The following is a 26,121-nucleotide window of genomic DNA, read 5'->3' on the forward strand; positions in this document are numbered from 1 at the left end:
TGAGGCGGAAGGTGTGATAACTGCCATGGCGGACTATCAAGCTTTGGGTGATTTTCAAGTTATGATAGGAATCAATGGGAATGAAGCCAAGGGGAGTTCTCGATGTTGTGCCCTTGCGGATGGTAAGAGGCAGGAGTTAATAGTAGTTTGTTGTGCCAAGTGGAGGTGGTCAAACGAAAGAGATGGGTCAGAGAAGTCCAGATGCATGTAGGCAGACAGATTAGGGTCAAGTTTGGAGACAAACAAGGATTATTGCAAACAGTTTCATTTCGTGGAATCGCTAGGAAGGAAGAAGCAACAATCCATTTCCCCAAGGAAAAGTCAAAGGTCTGCAAGAAACAAGAGAGAATTGGTACGCCTTAACTCTCTTCTTCTTCTTCTTCTTCTTCTTTTTTGTGGGGGGGGGAGATCAAATTGAAGCAAAAGATCGCTAGCTACTTGGCTAAAAGAGGGGGACAAAAATACCAAATTCTTCCACAACATAGCTAGCACTCGAGCTAGATGTAACAAGATGACAGGTATTGTTGTGGAATGTGAAAGGATTGAAGAGAAAGATATGGTTGGCAATGTTATTGTTCGGTTTTCTAATGAGTTGCTAACCGATGAGGATTGGAAAAGGCCGATGTTAGACAACTTGCATTTTAAGTTTTTAACGATTTGTCGACACTAAATGCAAACTTGCTTGAGAAGCCATTCAATAAAGATGAGGTCAAAAAAGTTATGGATGCTTTCGGCATGAGCAAAGCGTCAAGTTCAGATGGATTCCCGCTTGTATTTTACCAAGGTTTCTGGGAGAGTATCCAATGAGAGGCAGGGTGTCCCAAATCGGTAACGTATCGGCCGTAACGGCCGATACGTAACGGTAACGGCCGACACCGTTACGCGATACAGGGTCCCATCTTTCCTCGAAATTTCTACTTCTTTTCCACTTCTCTGAGATTCTTCTCTCTACTCCTCTTCGTTTTCTATTTCCGTTTTTTTCTTCTTCTCTCTCTCTCTCTCTCTCTCTCTCTCTCTCTCTCTCTCTCTCTCTCTCTCTCTTTCTTTTTCGGTTTCCCTCTTCTTTCCCTCTTTTTTCATTTGGCGACGGAAAAAAAATCGAAAGCAGGCTGGTGTACCACACACCAGCTGCAGGTACGTGTCATGCTAAGAGGAGCACTGACACTCCTCGAGCTCCGAGTTGTACGAACGGTTCAAAGGAGATCAAAGTTACATGGGCTCCACAGTGATGTATTTATTATATCAACACCGTTCATCTATTTTTAGAGATCATTTTAAAGCATTACTCAAAAAATGAATCATATCCAAAGATCGTCTGGACCACACCAAAAATAACAGCGGAGATAATGATTTTCACTTTAAACAATTCGTAGGGCCCACCATAACTTTTATTTTCCATCCAATCTATTCGTAAGGTCAAAAAGACCTGAATGAAGAGGAAAAACAAATTTCATGTTGATCCAAAACTTCTGTGATCCCAAAAAGGGTTTCAACGGTAAAAGTTCAATACCCCACTGCTTTTTGCAGTGTGGTCCACTTGATAATTAGATCTGTATTATTTTTCGTGTTAATCCTTAAGTCGAGCTCGTCAAATGAATGGACGGTTTAGATATAACACATACCTCATGATCAGACCCACAAGAATTGCTGACGTCAAATGAATGGACTGGGTACGCGGCACACTTTTAACAGACAAGTTAATAAATGGTACACGTGCCACATGGGCCCCACCATGATGTATGTATTTTATCCATGCCGCCCATCCATTTTGCCACATCATTTTAGGCCATGATCTAAAAAATTAGTAAGATCCAAATCTCAGGTGGACCACAGCATAGGAAACAGTGGTTATAGAATGCTCACCATTAAAATTTTCTTAAGGTCCACTGTAATGTTTATTTTCCAACTAACCTGTTAATAGGGTCACACTGACGTGGATGAAGGGAAAACACATGTCAGCTTGATCTAAAACTTTTGTAGCCCCCAATAAATTTTTAATGGTGGACGTTTAATTATTGTTGTTTCTTATGGTACAGTCCACCTAAGCTTTGGATCTGCCTCATTTTTGGGCTCATACCCTAAAATTATTTGGCAAAATGGATGGACGGTGTGGATATAACACATTCATAACGGGTGGGGCCCAAAAAACTTTGACACTCGTGTGCTACACAGGATGTCCCAACGGTGGTACCCGTTACGCGATACAGGGCCGTATCGGCCGAGTCGCTTTTTTGTACACGTAACAGCCATTACGGGCCCGTTATGGGCGTAACGGCCGTTACTGACCCGTAACGGCTGTTACGGGCCTTGGAAAAAATAAATAAATAAATAAATAAACCCTTACCTTTTTCCTTTCTTTTCCTCTTCTTCTTCTCTCTCTTCTTCTTCTTCTTCTTCTTCTTCTTCTCTGTCTCTGTCTCTCTCTCGCGGCTGCGGCTCCTCCTCCTCCTCCTTCTCTCTCTCTCTCTCTCTCTCTCTCTCTCTCTCTCTCTCTCTATTCTTTCCCTCTTTCCCTCTTTTTTCTTCTCCTCTTTCCCTCTTTTTTCTTTTCGGTTTCCCTCTCCTTCTTTTTTTTTTTTTTTTTTTTGGGCAGGTGTAAGCTGTTGTAGGTACGTGTCACGCTGAGAAAAGCGCTGACACTCCTCAAGCTCAACGGTTCAAAGGAGATCAAAGTTTTATAGGCGCCACAATGATGTATTTATTATATCCACACCGTTCATCTATTTTTAAATATTATTTTAGAGCATTACCTATAAAAAATGAATCGTATCCCAAGATCGTCTGGACCACACCAAAAATAGCAGCGGAGATGATGATTTTCACCGTTAAACAATTCGTAGGCCCACCGTAACGTTTATTTTCCATCCAATCTGTTCATAAGGTCAAAAAGACCTGAATGAAGAGGAAAAACAAATTTCATATTGATCTAAAAGTTATGTGATCCCAAAAAAGTTTTCAATGGTAGACGTTCAATCCCCCATTGCTTTTTGCAGTGTGTTCCACTTGATAATTAGATCTGTATTATTTTTCGTGTCAAGCCTTGAGACAATCTCGTCAGATGAATGGACGGTTTAGATATAACACATTCATCAATGCGTGGGGCCCAAAAAACTTTGACATGTGTGCTACACTTCACAATCCAAGTCTCACCTAATTTGGGGCCATAAAAAATTATACCAAAGACATATTAACTTAAAATTTACCAATTAAATTATAAACTGCAGTTGCTAACTCAAAATACCAAAATCCAATTATTTGAATAGTTTTAATTGTTATTTGGTGTACTCTTATTTTTTAAAATAGGGCCTTTTGATTTTTTTCATGATTCACTATCCAATAAATGTCCACTAATACATAAGTGGGATAATGACAATAAATTGCATGAATTTGAGGCTAATTTGGGGCATAGATTGGTCCTCCAAGTCAGCCCGAAATTGGCAACGCCATCTACCTGAATTTAATTTCATTTTTTTAAAGAACTACTGGGAGAAAGATATTAAATTGTTAAGTATATAAATTAGATATTTAGAAAATTAAATATATACATTTTGTAGTCAAATTCAAGTTACCTGGTTCAAAAATTAATCAGACAGTCCGATACAGCTTCTCACCAAAGAGTGGACCGTTACACCACCATAAACATGTTCCAATTTATAAATGAATGCATATTTGGAATGCTTAGAATATTCTGGATTTAATACATTTTTTTATATTTTTTTGGCAAAAAAAAAAATTTACGCCGTTACGCCCCCGTATCGCCATTACGACCCCGTATCCGTATCGGTTTTGGAGGTCACCGTTACGCCAACGAATACCGATACGGGACACCTTGGCTACACTTCACAATCCGAGTCCCACCTAATTCGGGCCATTAAAAAATTATATACAAGACATGTATTAACTTAAAATTTACCAATTAAATTATGAACTGTAATTGCTAGCTCACAATGCCAAAATCAATTTGTTTGAATAGTTTTAATTGTTAATTTCTGGACACTTATTTTTTAAAATAGGGCCTTTTGATTTTTTTCATGATTCACTATCCAATAAATGTCCACCAATTAATAAGTGGGATAATGCCAATAAATTACATGAATTTGAGGCTGATTTGGGGCATGGATTGGTCCTCCAAGTCAGCCCCAAATTGGCAACGTCATATACCTGAATTTAATTTCATTTTTTTAAAGAGCTATTGGGAGAAATGATATCAAATTGTTAAGTATATAAATTAGATATTTAGAAAATTAAATGCATGAATTTTGTAGTCAAATTCAGGTTATCTGGTTCATAAATTCATCAGACAATCCGATACAACTTCTCACCAAAGAGTGGACCGTTACACCACCATAAACTTGTTCCAATTTATAAATAAATGCATATTTGGAATACTTAGAATATTCCGGATTTAATCTATATTTTTTTGGCAAAAAAAAAAAAAATTTGCACCGTTATGGGCCGTTACACTCCCGTATCCGCATCGGTATCGGAGGGCACCGTTACGCCAACCGATACCAATACGAGATACCTTGATGAGAGGTTATGGATTTTATGAGGGAGTTTCACAATTGGGGAGGCTATCAAAGGAAATTAGGGCTTCTTTGTGTGAGCTTTGATTAGTGTAGAAGGGCTTAACAACACGATGAGGGAAGACCTTGAAGGACTTGACTCAAGGTCGTGAGAGGGGATATGAAAGCTATACACTTATTGAGGATAGGGCCTTAGGAGTGATTGGTGAAACAGGATGCACAAAGCAAACCCAAATAGCTTGAACAAGGCTATGATTACTAATAACAGCAATAACAAAAATCATCAGCAGCATAGTAGCCTTGTCCTAACAACAACAAGAATAGTAATAGTAACAAGAACATATAAATAAATAACATTCTGCGGCATGGACTACATGTTCCAATGTATTATTCCTAGGGAGTGAAATGTTTCTAACAATTAATTTTTTTATATAATTATATACGAGCCACTTTAACCACAAGATATCTGTTTTTCTTTCCATTGACCTATGACGTATCTCTCTGGCATCCAATATTTTTCTAGAATGCCACAAAATGAAGAGCAAGAATTATCTTAGTACTTGCTATCAGGCAATTGAAACACAACAGACCAAACAAACAAATCTTTGTTCAATTGAGGCATTAAAGGACATAACTTTTAATACTAAATACAGCATAGTGATATCGTATCATAACCACAACAATGCTCCATAATGTGTTCATGAATTTCATTTCAGCATATAATGCAAACAGAAATAGACCATGCTGCAGTAAATTAACAGTTCACGATCATGGTTTTCATTAGTAAGTGTGAGAAGAACGCCACAATAAAAAACAAATAATATAAAAACACTTTTCAAGGGGATTACCTGTAATCAACAGATTCGATCCTGATTCAACCCTGAGAGTCAAATTGTCCACCAACACATTACCTGTTGGAGTAACTACCTAGAAACATATTTTTTACTATCAGAAAATAAAGAATTCAAAACATGATCCACACTTAAGAAGAATATATTTAGAGTTTCAAGTACCTTGACTCCAGCAAACTCAATATAATTTGCTTCAGTAAAATAATTCCTACTTGAATTTTTTTGAATAGAACCTTTGTCATGAACAGCACTTAGCTCTCTTGATATTACCATCAATTCATGAATGCGATCAGCATAACCACTGCCAATCAGAGAAGCACACATAAACAAGTGCTAACAAAATAACAGAGACAGTAATAAAGATATATAATAAAATATATATATATATATATCTATATATTGAAATTCATGACATTTCCAAGCTCTATAACAGAAGCAGAAGAAGAAAAGCCATTCATAATATAATATAACAAGGCATTACAGCTTAAACATACTGTAGAAGGTTCAAGTAAGGTTCTGATGCTCATAAATGAGCAAAAGTTGCCTGTCTGTTTTTTTTTTAAGATTGTAGAAAAATTATTAAGCGCCAAAAACGGCGAAAAGAAAACAAACGAGAAAGCAAAAGAAACAGCAAAGAAAACAAAGAAAACCACTACACAAACAAGCAAAAAAAATTATACAACTTGAAGCGGGCAACAAGACCCTGAAAGACAGACACTAATGGGAATGACATAATGCCCGTGGAAAAGCTGGCAAAGGAAATGAATGCAAAAAAAAAAAAAAAAAGGATCTGTTTTTTTAAAGATAAATCACGGGTCTTCATAGATGAAAAAGAAGAGAAACAATTGTCAGTGTAGTGCCTTGTTACACTTGTCACATAGCGTCCCTACATTTTGTGATACCCCATTTTGCAGCAAGACCCCAAATTTTTTGCCTTGTGGTATGTCATTCTTCTTCAAGTCAGACTGAAATCACAGTACAAGTCCTTGCCTTCTCATGCAAGCGAGGAAACACATCAATTGGCCATGAGATCAGCTTGTAGGCAAATCCCCACACTACCCTCAGCCACAACCGAACAGCATCATTCAGTTTATGCCATAAAAATTGACCCAAACTACTACTAAGATTTACAGTTTAGTGAAAAGAACATGTCACTAATGCCTGTAGAAGTCGAAATGTGGCAGACTTCTACAGGTAACTAAATCATTGGCAACGAATGAGAGACGCCACTGTCCCAGTTACATGGGACACTGAGCTCACATTCAAAATTTGAGGGTACTTGGCTAAAGGGTCACCAATTGAATGACACAACCTATTCCTTATGCCCCAGCAGTAGTTCACAGCCTACTGGAACCTGAACACCATCCTCTTCTAGAATATATGAACAAGACAACATTACTGGATCCCCCTCCAACTGAAATATATGAATGTCCCACCCCAACTGCACCTCCAGACACTCATCTACTCCACTTCATCGGATTGGATCTGTACTGAAACCTCCCTGACTGACGGCATAGACACCACCACCAAAGCAACACCATCTTGATTTCGTCCCCAATGACTGAGACATCTGAGCTACAAGAATCACCAAACCCCAGAGAAAGGTGATCAATCTCCACCTCAACCTGCAAAAGCATATTTTTGAGCCATAGCTTCACACGTTTCCCCACTTCCGAATAATTCATCTCTAGTCAGATCCACCTCTACCACCACACCAAGATGCTCACCCAATGCTGTAATGGATTCAACAGCCTACGCGACCAGCAAAATAGTGTGTAGTCAAGCCCATTGTCCCTGATCAGATCCCCATTCTTCAATCTTCACCCATTTGGGAAGTCACCTAATCAGTCCTTCCCTGAAACTTCCCTGCCAGCCCCACACAATAGTTGCACAAAGCGTGAACCAAAGCAGCAACATGTTCTAATGTGGGAGCAGAGAAGCATCTATTTCAAAAGGTTGCCGTAATAAACAGATAGGTAGAGGGAGTGGGAGCGTGAGTCCGAAGTGCAATTCGAAGCAGGAGTGACACCTAGTTAGAAGGATTGTGAAACTATGCCCATGCAGCACCCTCAACACCTCTACTAAGCATGAGAGTTAAATACAGACCTTAGATTTCACTGGTCCCATCACTTTCACAGGCTGAACCGTCCACTTCTCTGTCAACCACCTCAAACAGATTGTATCACTGAAGTGCTAGGCAGAATGCTTGAACATGGGGAACAAAGTGATCTCTTTCATGGCTTCTGTGCTGATAGGATGAGCTCCCAGTTTCTCATCTTTAGTTTTCGGACGACATGCTCATGTTTTGCGATGCTGATGAGATTATGGTGGAAATTTTGAGAATGATTATTTGTTGTTTTGAATTTGTTTCCATATTGAAGGCGAATATGGCTAATGTAATGCCGGGTGTTCACTTGCCTAGGGAGGATATTCTGAAGCTGGCTAATGTTTTTGGGTGTGAGGCGGATCTTTCCCTTCCACCTATCTTGGGTTGCCATTGTGCATTGGCAAGCCGGCAAAATATCTGTGGGACGTAGTAGTGACAAGGTTAAAAGAAAATTAGCTCGATGGAAATGCAGGTATCCATCTCAAAGGAGTTGTATGGCTCTAATTAACGAATCCTTCATAGTCAAGAAATTAGAAATGTCTTAAAAATTGCTGATCATCCACATTCACCATACATAAAACAAGATATGAATTAAAAATATATTTTCACCAGCAACCAACATAGCAACGCAAAAGTGAATACCAAGAATCTGACCTGAACATAGAAGGAGTCCATCAAAAGAATCATCAACGACATATGGTAAATGAAATGATAACGGCCCCTTCTAAGCACTGAAACTTAGTAAAGGGTTAGTCCACTCAAATGAGGGAATGAAAAAAAAAGAGGGGGGGGGGCGGACAACATGACAATGACTTCAGAAGTAATCACATAGTTGACAATGCACCAAAACCATTAATCATTGCAGAAGCTTACGGCCGTAATCCTGCCACATCCACAATCTCATTTTCACCCTGAGCCCATCTTTCCAGCATATAAACAAGAAGATAAATGCACCCTAAAATAAGTCTTTGCCAGATTGAGCAGCACATCACCCTTTTCAAGGTAAACTAAAATGAACCATCCAAGTAAATACTCTCACAGTAAATGCTTATTTATTCCTTGAAAGGACCATTGCAGTAAATACTCTCACAGTAAAAAAAAAAAAAAACTCAGCAGCGGATCAATTTCAGATATTAAAATTTTTCATGGATGAACTTATTTGGAATGTAAGCTCTCAACCCAAATGGCTCTTAAATATTTGAATCATAACATGTGATTTTTAGTTTCAACTACAGAAATTCTATGAATGCATAGGTAAACAAGCATAGTGGCGCAAACCAAAAATGATAACAAAAAATTAGTCATGAGGAAATACAGCCCTCAGCTTGGTAAAATAGGAAAAGAAATAATGGATCAAGCTTTAACCTGAGACGATTTAGCCTCCGTGAACTGATAGAAAGAGTACCCAGTGACTGAAACAAAGATATTATCACGCTTGTATGGTATCGTAAATTGCTTAACATCTCCGCTCGTCCTAGAGTCGAAGTGTCGGGTCTCAGATTGCCAGAAAAAAAGGGCTCAATGATCAGGATAACTCCAACTGTAGCTCCAAGGTACTTCAACAGAAAGTCTTGAATCATTCCAAACCACCAATGGTCATGATGAACAAGCTTCATGTGCCTGATGAGAGTCCTGAACTGCTGCTGGATATGAGATGCTTCTCTTTTCTCTCCCCCATAAAATGCTACACTCTCTGCATGGGTTCTTAACCGCGAATGAAGCTGCCGATAATCCCCTTCCAATTGCTGCTCTGTTGACATCAGTTTACCAAAAGCGGGAGAGAAGTTTCCAATCAGAGCACCTGCCCCTGTTACATAAGCCTGCAAAAGATAAAAGAAATGGATTACAAGACAAATGGCAGATCATAAGAATGTGTTGTGACTGGATGTTGGGATGCCTAAAAATAGTGAAATTAGAACCTCACACAGTATACTTATGCAATAGAAGGGTGATCATATCGATCTACCATTTCCATAGAAATGTGATAGAAGTTAATGCTATCCATGCCATTGGCTATGAGGAAAAGACAGAAACATGTACCAATATCCAAAAAACATATTTGGGACTCGCATAAGAACACAGGCGCCATGTGTAAATCAGACCATCAGTAACAGCTGTCAGATCATCCTGCACAAGCTCACTCAACTCTGTACAGAACCTTGGTATGTCACTTGCAATTCGCTGTTCTGGATTGGTGATTCGACCATCAACATGTGATATTTTATAGTATGCCATGTTCTGCAACCCAAAGAATGAGATAAACAATGTGGTGAGATAGCCATTACAGGTAAAATATCAAATGTAATGACTAATTCATTAATCATTGGATTCTTATACTCTTCCAGCTCAAACTTTCCGTAACTAAAAGCATGTGTTGTCATAGAAAATCAGAGCATTAGTAACTACTATATATATATATATATATATGAGCACATGCATGATCCAACCATCCATCCATCCATCCATCCATACATACATACATGTCGAACCATCCAACCATCCACGCATACATACATACATGTCTAACCATCCAACCATCCACGCATACATACATACATGCCTAACCATCCAACCATCCATGCATCATACATTTTATTTTTATTTTTTGGTTAGCTTGTTAGTACACCCACTGTCAGTTCACACTTCACAGTTAGTCACCCCCACTAGGGAATCGATACCAAGACCTCAGTGTTGAAACGAGGTATCTTTCACTCAATCTACCACTTGAGCTATGCATACATACATACAATGAGACACATACATACAATGAGACACACACATGCACGATCCATCCATCCATCCATGCACACACATACATAATCCATCCATCCATGCACACACACGCACACACATACATAATCCATCCATCTGACGATCAATCCATGCATACATACATACATCAAATGATCCATCCATCCATCTATGCATGCATAAAGACGCACACATGCATGATCCATCCATCCATGCCTGCATGCATACACACATTCGTACACACACATGCATAATCCATCCATTCATCCATCCAACCAACCAGCCACCTAAACATGCATCCATCCATCCATGCATTCATATATACATCCATCCATGATCCATCCATCCATTCATGCCTGAATACATATAGATACATAAAAACATGCATTTCATCATACCACCATGCATCCATACAAAATAAAAATAAAAAACAAATAGAATTTTTTTAAAATAAGCACATTATTTTAATATTTAAAAAAATCAATTTTCCACCAACAAATGCAACCCATTGATGATAGTATAGACCATAAGTAAGAAAACATCAAAACAAACAGAAATCTAACAAATAAAAGGTTGAAATTATTTTTTTCAAATTAAACAAAATTTTTTAATTTTCAAAATATAAATAATTAAAAATTTTGTGAAAAATCGAGAGGTCAATATCAATCTATAGATCAGCCCAGCCTCATCATCATGTTAAAATTCAGGCCCCCAATTACTTATGTTAGGCAAGTAAATGGGGAAAATCAGATTTCCCCAAATTACCCCCATTATATTACAATTATATTATAATATTTCATACCTTCTTGATTCCAGCCCACCCAGCTTCCAATCCACAATTGCTCACCCAAATGGGAGATTCAATCCACAAGAAATGAAGAAAAGGGCCCGAAATCACTCCCCACTCCCCCACCAAAATAAAAAAATTCAAAATATTTCAATCTTCTTTTTCTTTTCTTGATTTTTTTTCGGAATAACACAAATGCTATCTTGGATGGGAAGTTGACTTGTATCGGCAATAGTATCACCAATACAAGCGACATTTGCGATTTATACACAGGAAAAACTCGCGATGCAATACATGGCAATATATCGGTAAGAAATTGCCGATACATGGAAAAATCCCAGTTTACAGTGTTATCAGTATAATTGAGGTGGTGATGCTGATAATAGCAGCTGATCCTCAGAGCAGTGTGTATAATATCCTGACTTTTGGTACATGGAATGTTCAAAGTGCACCTTGCCTAATGAACGGTGCGGATCTCTGACACATAACGCATCACAACCCTTTCCGGAGAGCTGAACACCTCCTTGGAAACACCCCCTCCACACCTTGGATAAACCACTGTTTTATATAATTGTCTCTTAAGACTTAATAAATGGCCCCTAACTAAATGTATTTAATGCTTATTTAAGTGTTTTTTAGAATTACAATTGCCCAAAAGTGCTAGTTTAAGCAAATTTCAAACAATGAATCACCTCAGCAAACAGTAGAAATCAAAAAGATAAAGTGCAAATGACAATTTGTAACCCATATTTATTTATAAAGAATGACCGAAAGTACCTCAAAATAATCTGCATGAATAAGTTTTGTCAATATTTTTCTGAATCGCAAGCTTAATGTCCCTGTTAAGTACTTCGAAGTAGAATATAAGGTAGACTGAAGAAAGCATAAAAGAAGATTTTCAGCAATTAAACGCATGAAGATCGGTACACGTCGAAGAAAAGCAGCCCGAAACAGGAATCCTTGAACTTTTGCCAGTCTATTACTCAATGTAGTTCGCAACACCTGCAATAAGTATAAAAATGAATGGTAAGTATCCAGTATATAACAAGCTCTTAAGCATGTATAGAAACACAAACGTAAACAAACTCATACACTCGCACATGGATGCACACCAAGTGTTACAATCATTTTTCTAGAAAATGGCGATCATTGACAAGTCATGTGCACAATTTTTCCTTGTTGGTCCTTTTCTTTTTAGATTAATGAGAAAATTTTATTGATAAACTGTTAAACAAATGTCAAAACAGTAACAAAATACAACCCAAAGTAACATCCCGAAGAAACAACCCAAATTTTACAACTCAAATATAACTACGATTTCATCAATGACAACATTTTCAACCCCAGATACCCACTCTAAAATCTCTCTTAGATTGCCACAAAACTTCTTCTCACGAGCCCTGTTTAATGAGAAAACACTGGTGATTACTTCCTGCCAAGTGTTCCATAGGATAGCTAGTAGCATGAGCCGCTTACCGCCTTCTAGGAATGGGATATCAATGCCAAGCCCAAAATAATTCTGCAATCAAACACGGCATAACCCAACCAAGAACAAGGTGCGCAAGAAAGGAAGACCACACATGGCTCACAAAAGGGCAATGGATGAAGAGGTGATCAACTGACTCTGCATCGCTCTTGCACATTAAGCATATGTTAGGAATGCCCATATCCCTCTTCTCGAGATTATCGATTGTCAAGATATACTTCCACCCCACTAGCCATGCAAAAGAGCCTACCTTAGGTGGAGCCCCATAGAACCAAAATGCATGAAAACACTCCTACCTTCTTTAGCTCTGAAGAGCCTCAGAGCATTCCATAGAAATACTTGACTAAAAAGCGCATGATGGTGATTCCTTCCAAACCATAGATTCTTTATGATCTGGGGGAGGGTGACAGTATTGAATCTTCACCAATAACCTAGCATAGTCTTCCACCTCCTCATCTAATAAAGCTCTCCTACATGGGGGGCACCACACACCTCTCTCACCAGCAAAGGAAAAGCAAGAAGCAATTGGAGGATTCTTCAAGGGAGCTAGACTTCCAATATTTGGATATTCAAATTGCAAGGATCTTCCTCCATAAAGGATCCTCCCAAAAGTGAATGTGATATGCATTACTAAGCGAAAAAAAAAAACACTCCCGGCTTGAATGAAGGTCCAACTGAATTGATGGCCTTCCAGATCCCCAAAGCTCGATAGTAAGAGGATTTTTTAACCTCCCATCCTCCCTCCTGATGACTATATTTGGACACAACAATTTCTCTTCACAGCTTACCATCTTTGGTCCCAAATCTCCATTGCCATTTACCAAGAAGAGATACATTCATAAATTCCAATACTCTAATTCCTACACCCCCTTCGGATAAAGGTTTACATATACCCCTTACCACTTGAGCAAGTAGAACTTCTGATTTTCTTTTGCACCTCTCCAAAGGAAATCTCGCCTTAGCCTTTCCAATTTATCCAACACTGATTTGGGGCATCTAAACAATGACATGAAATATAGAGGAAGAATAGATAGAGATGATTTAATGAGGGAGATTCAACCTGCTAGAAATAGATGATGGCTTTTTCCTCTAGATAACTTCCTTTCAATCACTTTACACCATAGATGTTTCGCCGGTTTTCCTATGCAAAGCAGCAGGCCTAGGTAAGAAGAAGGAAATGACAAAGTACCACATCCAAACACACTGGCATAGGATGATAATTACTCCTTGGATAGTTCGACGCCCAGCATTTCACTTTTCTACACATTAATTTTGAGACCCAACACCTACTCAAAGCACCCCAAAATTTTTCTAAGATTATCCCACCATAGACATGTCTGCAGCTCTGCATCGTAAAAAAAAAAAAAACAAAGGTATCATCCGCAAACTATAAGTGAGAACTGAGCTCCATCTCTTGCCCCCTGAAATCGAGAAATTAGACATGCTTCCTGCCCTTTTGCTAACATTCTACTTAGAACTTCTGCTACAACCAGTGTTCGAATTATCTCCGATATTATCTTTCATCTCCAGCTCAGCGATACCGATAACACTGGTAGCGATACCGATAACGCTGGTAGTATTAGAAATCCTAGGTATTAGTAATGTATCGCTAAGTATTGCCAGCGTATCAATATCGCTAATGTAATCGCCAATATTTTCAACTATGTAAATTATATGTGTCGCTTGTATTGCCAATGCATCAATATCACCAATGTATCGCCAATATTTTTGACTATGTAAATTCTAGGTAATGCTTGTATCATCAGTGTATCGACGTTATTTCAATAGTAAATTTTTATTTCATTTTTTTTTCATGGGCACATGGTTGTATATAGTGTTCAATTTGTCATTGACAATATTGATAATATCTCGATATTATTGATATCGCAACATGCGCGATATTAAGACCACAATCTTTCGTTTCATTTCCAATTGTTGATGATTTCTTGGTGAAATATCATGTGTTGTTGATATTTTGCAATATTTATGGATGTTTAGATGGAAGGTTGGATGTGATGGTTGGACTGACTTCTTACAACAGCACATGCTTTTAAGGCCCCATTAAATGGAAACTTGTTATGTATGCATTCTTTTTGCAATTTTTTATTTCTAAATATGTACATTTTAACATCTCCTAATGTTTCGCTGAAAATTCCACCGTTTTTCCAATGTTTCCCCACATTTCTGGTTATCGATGATATTATCAGCGATATCGATATTGTTTCTGTATCCCTGGCCAACGAAACTTGTAGTGATACTGATACTTTGAACACTAGATACAACTACAAACAAAAACTACAAAAGAGGATCCCCCTTTAATGCAGGGGCATTTTCACACCAGGTTCAAGTGGGGTGGCATGTGGGATGCAGGGGCACACTCGAGGTGGGCAGCCCATGTGAGGTGGGTGGCTCGTGTGAAGTGGAACCCATGTGAAGGGGGCCCACAATGGGGGTTCAGCCAAGGTCCTAACCCATGGGATGTGGGGCCTAAGCGATGAGATAAAGGGATTGATTTGCCATGCTCTATCAGTTTGAGCTTTTAGAGCAAGTGGTTAGTTGTCCTGCATCAAAGTGGTATGAGAGTAGGAGGTCTCATGTTCAAGACTCCTCACCAAGGATGATTAATGCAGGGGCATTTTCACATCGGGCTCAAATGGGGTGACCTGTGGGATGCAGGGGCACACTCGGGGTGGACGGCCTGTGTGAAGCAGGTGGCTTGTGTGAGGCGGGCCCCACCTGTGTGAAGCGGGTGGCTCGTGTGAAGTGGGGCCCACGAGGGGGGTTCGGTCAAGGTCTTAACGCATGGGATGTGGGGCCTGGGCTATGAGATAAAGGGATTGATTCGCAATGCTCTATCAATTCGAGCTTTTAGAGCAAGTGGTTAGTTGTCTAGCATCACCCTTGCCTTCTTAGATCTCTCGATTCTTAAAATAATAAAAATAAATTTAAAACTTAAAAAAATAAATAAATAAATAAAAACCTTTCGGAGAACCATTATCAAGAACTGAGAAGCTAACTGAAGAAGTGCAACTGAAATACAATCAAAAGATAAATTGTCCAATAAAGGACTTCTTCTCCCCTTAGTAGCTAGTAACTTGGAATAGAATTGTACAATAGCCAAACAAACTTGATCATTAACTTCAATCCACTTACCAACTACCTCCAAGCTGCAAATATGATTATTTCAAGCCTTTGCACTAAAAATGCCATGGAACAATTGGGAATTCCTGTCACCTTCCTTTAACCGTGTTGCTCTCAACTTCTGCCTCCACTTGATTTCTTCTTCCTTCAAATACTTAAAAGAGTACTCAACCGATAGAGAAACATGTTTTTGACGATCTTCCTCAGATAGCTCACCTACCTCTTCCTTGATGTCCAAATCATGAATAGAACTCAAGATACATTCAGCTGCTTCATTTCAGCGATAGAGGAATTCTTTTTTCCGCTCGTTCAATTTCCTTTTAAGTAACTTGAGCTACTGAGATAGTCAATAACCAACAAACCCTGTGATGCTAAAAGATTGCCACCAATTTGTAACCAAATCAGCAAAACCTTCCACTTTTAACCACGTAAAGTTCAATTTGGAAGGGGGTTTAGGCCCCCAACTATCATCTGCCACCTCCAACGAAATAGGGCAATGATCGGAAATGGATCTAAGAAGACCAGATGACGTAACCAAAGGATACTTTGTTATCCAATCAACTTATAGCATAAATCTATCCAATCTAGACAAGATCGGGTCAGCCCTTCCATCAGACCAAGTAAATTTTGCTCCTCCCATCAGTCTGTCTACCATATCATCTTGACTTGCACATACATCAAAGCCTTTCATACTTTTAGTGATTATGTTACCATTAGATTTCTAGGGTGAAAATCTGATTACATTGAAATCATCCCCAACACACCATGGGTGGCTAAATTTCACTTTGACTACTGCGATCTGGTAGACACGGACCATATACTGCAGTGAAACTCCACCTAAAATTTGCATAAACACCCTTGAATGGGACAGATACTAAGAAGGAACCGAGAAAAGAATCTTTCAAAACCCACAAATCCTTATTCCATGCAACTAAACCATCATTATGCCTGAAAAATAAATAAATAAAAAATAAAAATAAAAATCCCTTATTCGTTATACCCCACAAGGAATTTAAAAAGTTTGAAGTACAATATCAATAAATTTCTGGTAGTTACCAGCAGAATGATACATGTTGTGGAGTGGCTGATACATACTGATACCTATTAACTTTGGGCCAGCCAAAAAGAGCGCTGATGTCAATATTTTGAACCTTGGTGACAGTAATGTGTTGCCACAAGAACCATTGCTTACATTCAACGTGTACAAATGAAATCATTCACTTTCTAAATCAAAGACAACGAAATTTGGTCAGATTCTTCTTGTTGTTGAAATATTCAAATATATGCATCCCTAGCTCCTAGGATACCACTGTATGGAGGTAAGAAGCTAATGCTCTAACAGATTTACTAAAGAGGCCCCACAGGCATTAAAAAACACCAGATGCTGCAAACCCCTTCACGTAGATACTGCAAGCATAAGCATTGGTGTTGTGTCATGCATGGCAGCATGATGCGATGAGTACTAACAAAAATCTCATGAATGAAATTTACATCCATGACTTACAAAACACCAGATGAAATCTCATAAATCTCATGCATGAAATCTACATTCTTGAGTCATGGATGAAATCTCTTAAATCATGGAGGCTCTCACATACGCCCTTGGACTGTTACACTACAAGTGTCTCACAAGATAATGCTGAGTACTAACATGAATGCACAATTTCATCTTGAGTGTTTGAAGTCCTGATTGTGGCCCATATCACAACAATGATTAATCTCAACTAATTTTGACGAGACATTCTCCATTTGACAAACATTAAACTGAAGGTCCTTCACTTACCTCCAGCATCACAAGCATGCAGAAGAAATTCTGTTACAAGGACACTTTAAAAAGGGAACACGGCCATGTCTGGTCCTACAATAAAATGATAATTTTCCAGTCTCTTATTGGCAGCAGGAGCATAAGGTAAATAATATCCAACTAGCAGCACATAACAAATTATTAAAAGGTAAGAATACCTGATATCGAACCCTGAAACACTCACAAACTATACTGCCTCCACCAGCTCAAGTAATGAGCCAGAGACAACGTCAAACTCAACGTTACAGTTTGGAATCTACTCGTGATGATAAAAAGAGGAGAGTGCTTGAAAGTGTTATTATTTTCCAACCAACACAGCTAAAGATTAAATGTGTCACTTCATTCAATGCTTGGACATCAGGCCATCAAAATAACACTCACATTGAAAATCATTAGAAACTCATCCATGAGGAGACCAAATAGAAACAAGCAATGATTCTGAAGCATCAATTGTGAGAAAATGTCAAGAAGCTCACAACTGTAGCCACTAAAGCTAGTAGATTCCGCACGCCCATTTGGCCCATCTGCGAGAGTAGGATTGCAGCTAGAACCTGTAGAGATCTCAATCTGCCTTTTTTTGGCCTGATTCTAGATTTTCCTTCATTATTAACTAGTGCAATGTCATGATTTAAAGAATCAGGCCGAACATATCTTTTCTGAAACCGTGATTGCATGTATGCAGCAGTTCCACCAGCAACTAACACACCTGCGGCTAGTGCCAGGGTTCTCCTGATGGACAGCAAAGATGGAAAGTGTTTTAGAAAGCGAAGATAGGGTAGACGAAAATACATTCCACACCAAAAAAGCATTTTAAGGAAAAAGAAACTCTCGTCTGTTGGTGAAAAGTAGAGGGAATCAATAGGATATCACAAAATAAAATGAGATCATGAAAAGATCCACAGGAAAAAAATTGCTGCCATTGGAAATAATTTAACGATCCTGTGATAAAATGAGGCAAATCAAATGAAAGCCAATAAGATGATAACAGCTTCACATTCAGGCACAACAGTACAGGCAAACAAACATTTGGATTCAAGGAGAAATACTAGAACGTAATAAAGTAGATATTATGGTATCAAACGTAACTTGCATCTTAATAGCAAAGCAAGAAGCAGGATGCAGTCACTGGGAAAGAGGGAACTAATAGGCCTAGTGACTAAAGAAAAGGCAAAAACACAAACAGTGATAAAGTATATATTTATCGTATGCTAATATTCCAATAACACCAAGGATCCTTTATGTCAAACAAAACATGACTTGGAGTTCAGTTGGCAGAGAAGTATTGTAAAGTATCTTCTTTTCTTTTTCTTTTTCTTTTTCTTGTTCTTTTGGAGCATCCATTGTGAAGTTACTAATATTGATGGAGAAAGATAAACATCCAAGTAATGCCTACAAAATCTCCAGTTATATCCCAAAATTAAGGTTATGGGTTAAATGAGTTGATACTTGATAGATCAATAACTTAAAGAGGCGTTCTGTGAAGATGGATTTTGATTGAGGTTTACAATGAAGAGAGATTTATGTGATGGTCGACAGATCAGAAAGGAAAAGAAAACACGAACAAGAAAGAATGGAATAATAATGGATTGAATCACATAGCATGAAACGAGAGTCTTCAAGAATCTCACCTTGGACCATGCCCTAAAATGAGTTGGCAAAAAGGATGGACAGCATGGATATACAACAAATGCATCAAGAATTCAAGGTGGGACCTATGTTCAGGGCGTCGTTCACTAACGGTCCACCTAAGGTTTAAATCTGCCTTTTTTTTTGGATCATGCTTTAAAGTGAGCTGGCAAAATAGATTGATGACACGGATATACAAATACATTAAGGTGGACCCCAATTTCAATGCCTCACCCACTAGTGGTCCACCTTAGATATGGATCTACCTCATTTTTGGACCCTGGCTTTAAATGATTTGATAAAACAGATGGATGTCATTAATATACAATACATACATCGTGATGGGCCCTATTTACATGGCCATAAAAATTGTCCATGAGGCATACATTAACTCAAAATTAATAAATTAAATTATGGCACTATTGTTGCCATGTCACAATTCCAAAATTAAATTATTTAAATGATTTTCACTGTTAAATGCAAACACTTGTTTTTCTGAAATAGGATCATTTGATATTTTTCATCACTGCTTACCACGTTCATCACTGTTCAATAAATATCCACCAATCCATTAGTGAGATAAGTGTCAATAGATTGCATGAATTTAACGTTGATTTGGGGCATCAAACGGTCCACCAAATCAGCTCTAAATTGACAACACTATTTACTTGAATATAATTTCAAATTTTTTTCTTAAGATTTATTGGGAAAAATTATATTAATTTGTTAGATATATGAATTATATAATTGGACATAAAAGTCCCTAGATTGTATGTTGAAATAAAATGTACACAAGTCACAAGGTATGTAATACACCAATACCTACAAATATGAGATATTTTGGTATTAAATTCATTCTAATTAATTCATATTGATATTATATAGTTAGATAATTAAATATAAAATATCTATAGCCAATACCAAGTTGTCTGGTTCATAAATTCATCATAGAATCCGATACAGCTTCTCACCAAATATTAGACCGTTACACCACCATAAACATTTTCCAATTTATAAATGAATGCATATTTGAAATGCTTAGAATATTCCGGATTTAATCCATATTTTTTCATATTTTTTTGGCAAAATAAAAATAAAAATTACACCGTTACAGGCCGTTACGCCCCCATATCGCCGATACACCCCCGTAGACGTATCGGTATCGGTAGGCACCGTTACGCCAACCGATACCGATACAGAATACCTTGGTGCAATCAAACAATGTTCCCCTTTCCATTTGATTTGACTAGAAGTTTTTATACCTAGTGTCATGTAGAGACTAACTGGTCATCAGGCACAACCTCGATTTCAGCATCATTCTGCTTAGGCATTTGAGGTAGTCAGAGAGCATGCTCTTATATTCCTATGCATATAATGAGCGAGGTAAGCAGTGAGATCCTTGATGTTGAAAATGGCAACTCATACCCCTAGTGGAAGATCTAGCAAACAAGAAGATGGTTAAGGGTCAGCCTTTTTAACAAATCTTGTGAATGTCCCAACTAAGAATCTCTTAAGCTTTAATCAAACCATTACTATGTCACATTTCTTGAACCAAGTGTCTCGACAATGAACATTAGCCTTCTTTGGTTGTATTGAGAACAATATTCCTCCAAACCTTCTCATGGATCTCACTACTATGATTAGCATATCCATCAGCTTCTTCACTTTGTCCGAGTATATGTAGGTAAAGAGATCAAATCCATTGGTTGCCTTGATTTGATGATCCCATTCACAATGTTGGCATCACACTGTTTCGCACCCTTGGGATACAAAAATAACATGGAAAATGTTAGAAAATAACACATAATGCATAATGTTTCACATTTTGAGGGAAAACTTTAGGACAATGGCAAATTTTCACCATATATATATATATATATATATATATATCAGTGAAACTTTACGAGATGTTTTTTTTTCTCTTTTTTGAAAGATTTAACTTTAGGAGACGTTAAAGACACATGATTACACACTTAGCACTCAAAACATTACAAAAAAAGAAAAGAAGAGTAAAGGGGGAAAAAAAAACCCCATGGATACACTGTTAGACAAAAGTACACTCTCAAATCTCTCAATGAGTGTGATTTCTACACCAAATTCAGGTTTTGATGAGAAACAACACAACTCGAGTTGTTAAAACGCAACAACAAAGAGAATCTCTAAAAACAATTGGGCAAAACATCATCATCACCTAAGCTTGTTCCAACTTATTGGGGTCAGCTACACAAATCTTGTTCCGACATTCCCCTTTATCACGGACCGTATCTCCAGTTAAACCATACATCCTCAAGTCTTTTCTTACGACCTCCACCTAGGTCCTTTTGGCCTTCCCCTTACCCTCTTGGGCCCTTCAACTTGAACCAACTTACTACTTCTAACTGGTGTAGTCCTTAAGACTCTGTTCCACATGGCCAAACCATCAAGTCTATATTCCTCATCTTACGGACTATTGGTGCTACCCCTAAGTTCCCTTGAATGCATTTATTTTTATCCTTCCTCATCTTGTCACTCATCTATCTCAACATCTTATTTAAGCTACGATCAACCTATGGACATGTTGTTCCTTGACTGCCCAACATTCTGTCCCATAAAGCATCGCTGGTCTTATAGCTATCCCTTAAAATTTCCTATTCACTTTGAAAAGTGCCATGAGACGACATAAAACTCAAGAGGCACATCTGCACTTCTTCCACCCAACTTCAATTCTCTCCAGCTCGGCAATACCAATAACACCGGTGGCGATACCGATAACACCGATGGCGATACCGATAACACTGGTGGCGATACCGATAACACTAGTAGTATCAGTAATTCTAGGTATTGGCAATATATCGTTAAGTATCACCAATGTATCGATATCGCCAATGTATCGGCAATATTTTCGACTATGTAAATTCAGTCTCTTTTATCACCAATGTATCAATATCGCCCATGTATCACCAATGTTTTCAACTGTGAAAATTCCAAGTGTCACTTGTATTGCCAATGTATCGACGATACTTCGATAATATCGCCAATGTATCGATATTGCCAAAAATCTATTTATTAAAAAGAAAAAATCATTTCAATTTTTTATGGGTGCATGGTTGATGTGTGTATATGTACATGCATGCATGGATGGATGCTTCGATGGATGTGTGTGTGTGTGTGTGTGTGCATACTTGCATGCATGGATTGATGGATGGATCATGCATGTGTGTTTGTATGTATGTATGTGCATTCATGGATCGATGGTTGATGGATCCACCATTTTCCCATGTTTCCCTAAGCCAAAGATGCATGCTTTTAGGCCCCATTAAAAGAAACTTATTTTTTTATTCTTAAATATGCAAATATGCATGTTTTTTGCTATTATTTGATTCTTAAATATGCAAATGTGTATTTTAGCATCTCCTGAAGTTCAACTGAAAATTTCCACCATTTTCCCTATGTTTCCCTGATTTCCAAGAATTGGCAATATTATCCACAACAACGATATTATTTCCGTATCTCCAGCCAGCGAAACTTGTATCAATACCGATAATTCGAACATTGGTTGCATCAATAACCACTCTTCACTTTATTCCACCATAATCATCAAGCCCAATTTCAGTTTTCATGAAAAGACAAATTAAGGCATGCACAGAGGAAAAGCATGACTTTAAATTGTGCTTGTAAACTGTGTGTAGGTTTAAGTATAAACTATAAACCTATTCTATTTCTAAAACCATGTGTTGACCCGCATGCAAGGTATTTCGTATCCGTTACGATACGCCCGTAAAGGCCGATATGTATGGGTAACGGCCATGACCGTTACATGACACGGGGGTGAAACAGGGCGGTTGATTTTTTGGGACCGCATAGGCCGTTACGGTGGCCATAAAAGCCGTTACGGGGCATAACGACCGTTACCCCCGTAATTGCCTATCTAACTTTTCATTGTGCAAAACTACGACTGGCATTCATAGAATTACAGAAGTCAAAAGATCAAAGATACAGTAAACGAAAGATTGCTTAAAATGCTAGTGTCGAAGATGTCTTAACTTTCTGCTCATAATTTCAACTTAAATTCCTTTTGTTTATAAGGTACACAATCAAGCTTAAACATTTGTCACCGACTCACCATTAATAAGGTGATAAAGATCGACGATTAGTAATTGTCAATAATATGAAATAATGCAATAAATAATACAAGGGGAATAATAATGTCCCCATCTTCGTGGGATGTTAGCAACATCCCCAAAGCTTTTAAATAACACATGGGACGGTAAATTGTCAATCATTGTCGATCTGGATGGGCTATTTATTTACATCACTAGGGTATGGAGAAGAGAAGGGAGGAAGATGCTAAAAGAACGGGGGGGGTGGGGGACAAGAACCAATAAGGAAGAAGGAAGTTTTCACTTTAAATATTAACTCCCTATGGGTTTTCTTTTCTTTATTTTATTTTTTTTGGAAAGATGACTGCTTTATTGATTAACAACCAAAAAGTAAAGGTCAGAGAATTACAAATCGACCAAATCATTACAAGAGAGGATGCACCTACTTAGAATGGGAGACACCAACGCCCATTCAATTCCCCGGGTTATATAGACTTCCCCACAAATCGACATTTATACCCAAGAATGCATGCTCATTCAATAGCTACCTTGGGATCACATGAAATCACATCAAACCACATAAAATTCAATCAGAATGACCTTTGTAACCCAAAAGGTCAACTAACAACTTGACAAGCACACACTACTACAGTTCCCAGGTTACCACCCTTAAGAAAGACGTCTTTCCAATGCATTCTTAGGAAATAGGATCTTATTTATTATCAGCAACTTCCCAAGTATGGACTACTTTGACCTTCCTTTCTCTCATCAATTGAACACTAGCATGCGCCGACTGTGCATCAATAAGCCATGGTGCAAAACAAAGCACACCAACCAGATGAAAATAAAGCTTCAAATGTGGGCCAATTTTCCAATATTTAGAGCCAAAGATTGGGTTGTAAGCATCATCAAACAAAAGTGCTTCTTTGGAAACATAAGCAGTCCATGATGAGACCCTATTGAATGTCTCAAGATGATGATTCGACCTCACAATCTGGGTCGCCCCTAATGGTATGAACGAATAATCGTCCAGATCAATGATTAGCTGTCCCCCATGTCATTTAAAAGCTCTGGGAACGTTGCTAATGTCCCCCTGAAGGTGAGGACATTTTGGGGACATGAGAACTTCGCTAATGATAACAATAAACACGTCAGAATCAGCTAACATTACATAAAAATGGTTAAATCCTACATGACCACCACCAGCTCCAAAAATGCAATACCTGAAGGGAGAATCACATAAGTATAGTAGTGTAGAATCGGAACACAGCATTGTGGATATTAAAGTCTGCTGAGGTTTGTAGCTGCATGTGTGTATAGCCTTTACCTATCTACAAGCCAGTCTGCATGCCAATATGGCACGAATGTGCAGATCCTAGTGATAAATCAGGTGGGCCACACTGCTTAGATATTCCAAAAAAACTCAGCCCAATCCATTCATCGGGTGAGACATAGTGTTAGAAACAAATGAACTCCTAAAACGAGTTCTTTCCTAGCCATCCATTTGTTCTTTACAATCTCACACGCTCAATATGCATACTCACCAATCCTTCATTAAAAATCTGCAAATTCACAATATTTTTGGGCTAGGGCATCTACATATTGTGGGCCCACCTGATGGAGTGCTCAGATCTTGCAGATGTATGTCACATAGGTGACCGTACTGGCATGTAATGTAGATGAGCAGGGCTATAAATGTGTGTGGGAAAAGTAAGTCACCTCTGCTAATTAATCAAATATCTTGCTCAAATTGACCTTCATCACGAGCAATAATTGATCAATCATGCCTCCAAGAAATGTAGTGTTGCACATGGTATATTGATCTAAATAAGAAGGAATCATAAAGTACATGACAATTTGTATGTTTTTTCTTTGCCCAAGCCCCAGTTAATAGATAGTCAAGAATCCTTCCAACTCAATTTCAACAGAGAAACATCTTGAAATAAAGGAAAACCTTGGAAATATCACCATATGAAAAGATTATGTAATACTTGGCATGAAAAAGCCAACAAATGGAGAGTTGACAGACATAGTGCTGATTGATTAAAAGATCCAGATAAAGGATCATCCACCAACAATGACACTATTGACAAAATGAGCACGAACAGAACTGGAAATACCTCCTAGAAGTTAGCAGGTTTCGACCATGCTCAGTTAACTGCAATAGTTGAAGCGAAGGCATGGTTTGAAAATTAATCTTCTCCCACACCTACTAGTAAATAACAACAAATGATGCAAATCCCCTTGCCAATTTTAGCAGCAGAATAACTAAAGGATAAGAATATAAGATTCCACCATTGTAGCTCCCCTGACTTCACTGTACACCAAAACAAAGGAAAGAAGAGTTAAAAACCTGCAATGATTCCATTGATAGTCAAGATGAGCTCCAAAAAACCAGAAAGAACAAAGAAATAGTGAAATCTTGAAAGATTCACATAGCCCAAATACAGAAATACTGAAACATGATTGCATTTGTCACCTTGATACAAAACAGGAGTCATGGTTGCTTGGGAAAAGCTTGACAACCGGCTTCCCATTGAAAAGGAAATGCATTGTGGTTAACATGCTGACATCCCAGGTGGTTAGAGCCCATCATTTATGGCTTCTCAAATCCACTGGCAATTTGGCCGACATTCCCATCTTTGTATCGGTCTAGTAAAATCGTAAATGATGATAGTTTTACATTACTGAAATGTCCAATCAACAAGAAAAATACACTGACGTGCATGTTTGGATAGGAGATTTCCACTACAATACAATGTAAAATTGAGATGATTACAAATTCCTTTACGTGTCTCCTATTACATTTGCACTTAACCGCAAGTTATACAAATATTGTAAAATTGTAATGATGGTGCTTTTACATTACATTACAGCCATAATTCACAATCCAATCAGGCCCCAAAAGAGTTTGTTTGGCAAATCACTTGGGTCTGGAAACTCCCACTTTCTTACTTTTTTTA

At 38.1% G+C, this 26,121-nt stretch overlaps 1 protein-coding gene across 3 annotated transcripts in view; it reads right to left on the reverse strand.

The window, feature by feature from the left end:
• The window catches only part of LOC131237458 (ABC transporter D family member 1), a 54,549-nt gene extending 29,079 nt beyond the window's left edge, over positions 1–25,470 (reverse strand). Inside the window, exons 1-7 of one of the 3 annotated variants that reach the window (XM_058235228.1) lie at positions 25,279–25,470; positions 17,930–18,182; positions 11,800–12,024; positions 9,525–9,722; positions 8,850–9,304; positions 5,540–5,678; positions 5,375–5,453 (exon numbers count right to left, since the gene is read on the reverse strand). In XM_058235228.1, the coding sequence (XP_058091211.1) occupies positions 5,375–5,453; positions 5,540–5,678; positions 8,850–9,304; positions 9,525–9,722; positions 11,800–12,024; positions 17,930–18,182; positions 25,279–25,340 (1,411 nt within the window). In that variant the 5' untranslated portion in view covers positions 25,341–25,470. The other 2 variants (XM_058235230.1, XM_058235229.1) reach the window with 2 other exon arrangements.
• Positions 25,471–26,121: the final 651 nt, after the last annotated feature.

This window comes from Magnolia sinica, chromosome 2 (assembly GCF_029962835.1).
Source record: "Magnolia sinica isolate HGM2019 chromosome 2, MsV1, whole genome shotgun sequence".
NCBI lineage: Eukaryota > Viridiplantae > Streptophyta > Magnoliopsida > Magnoliales > Magnoliaceae > Magnolia > Magnolia sinica.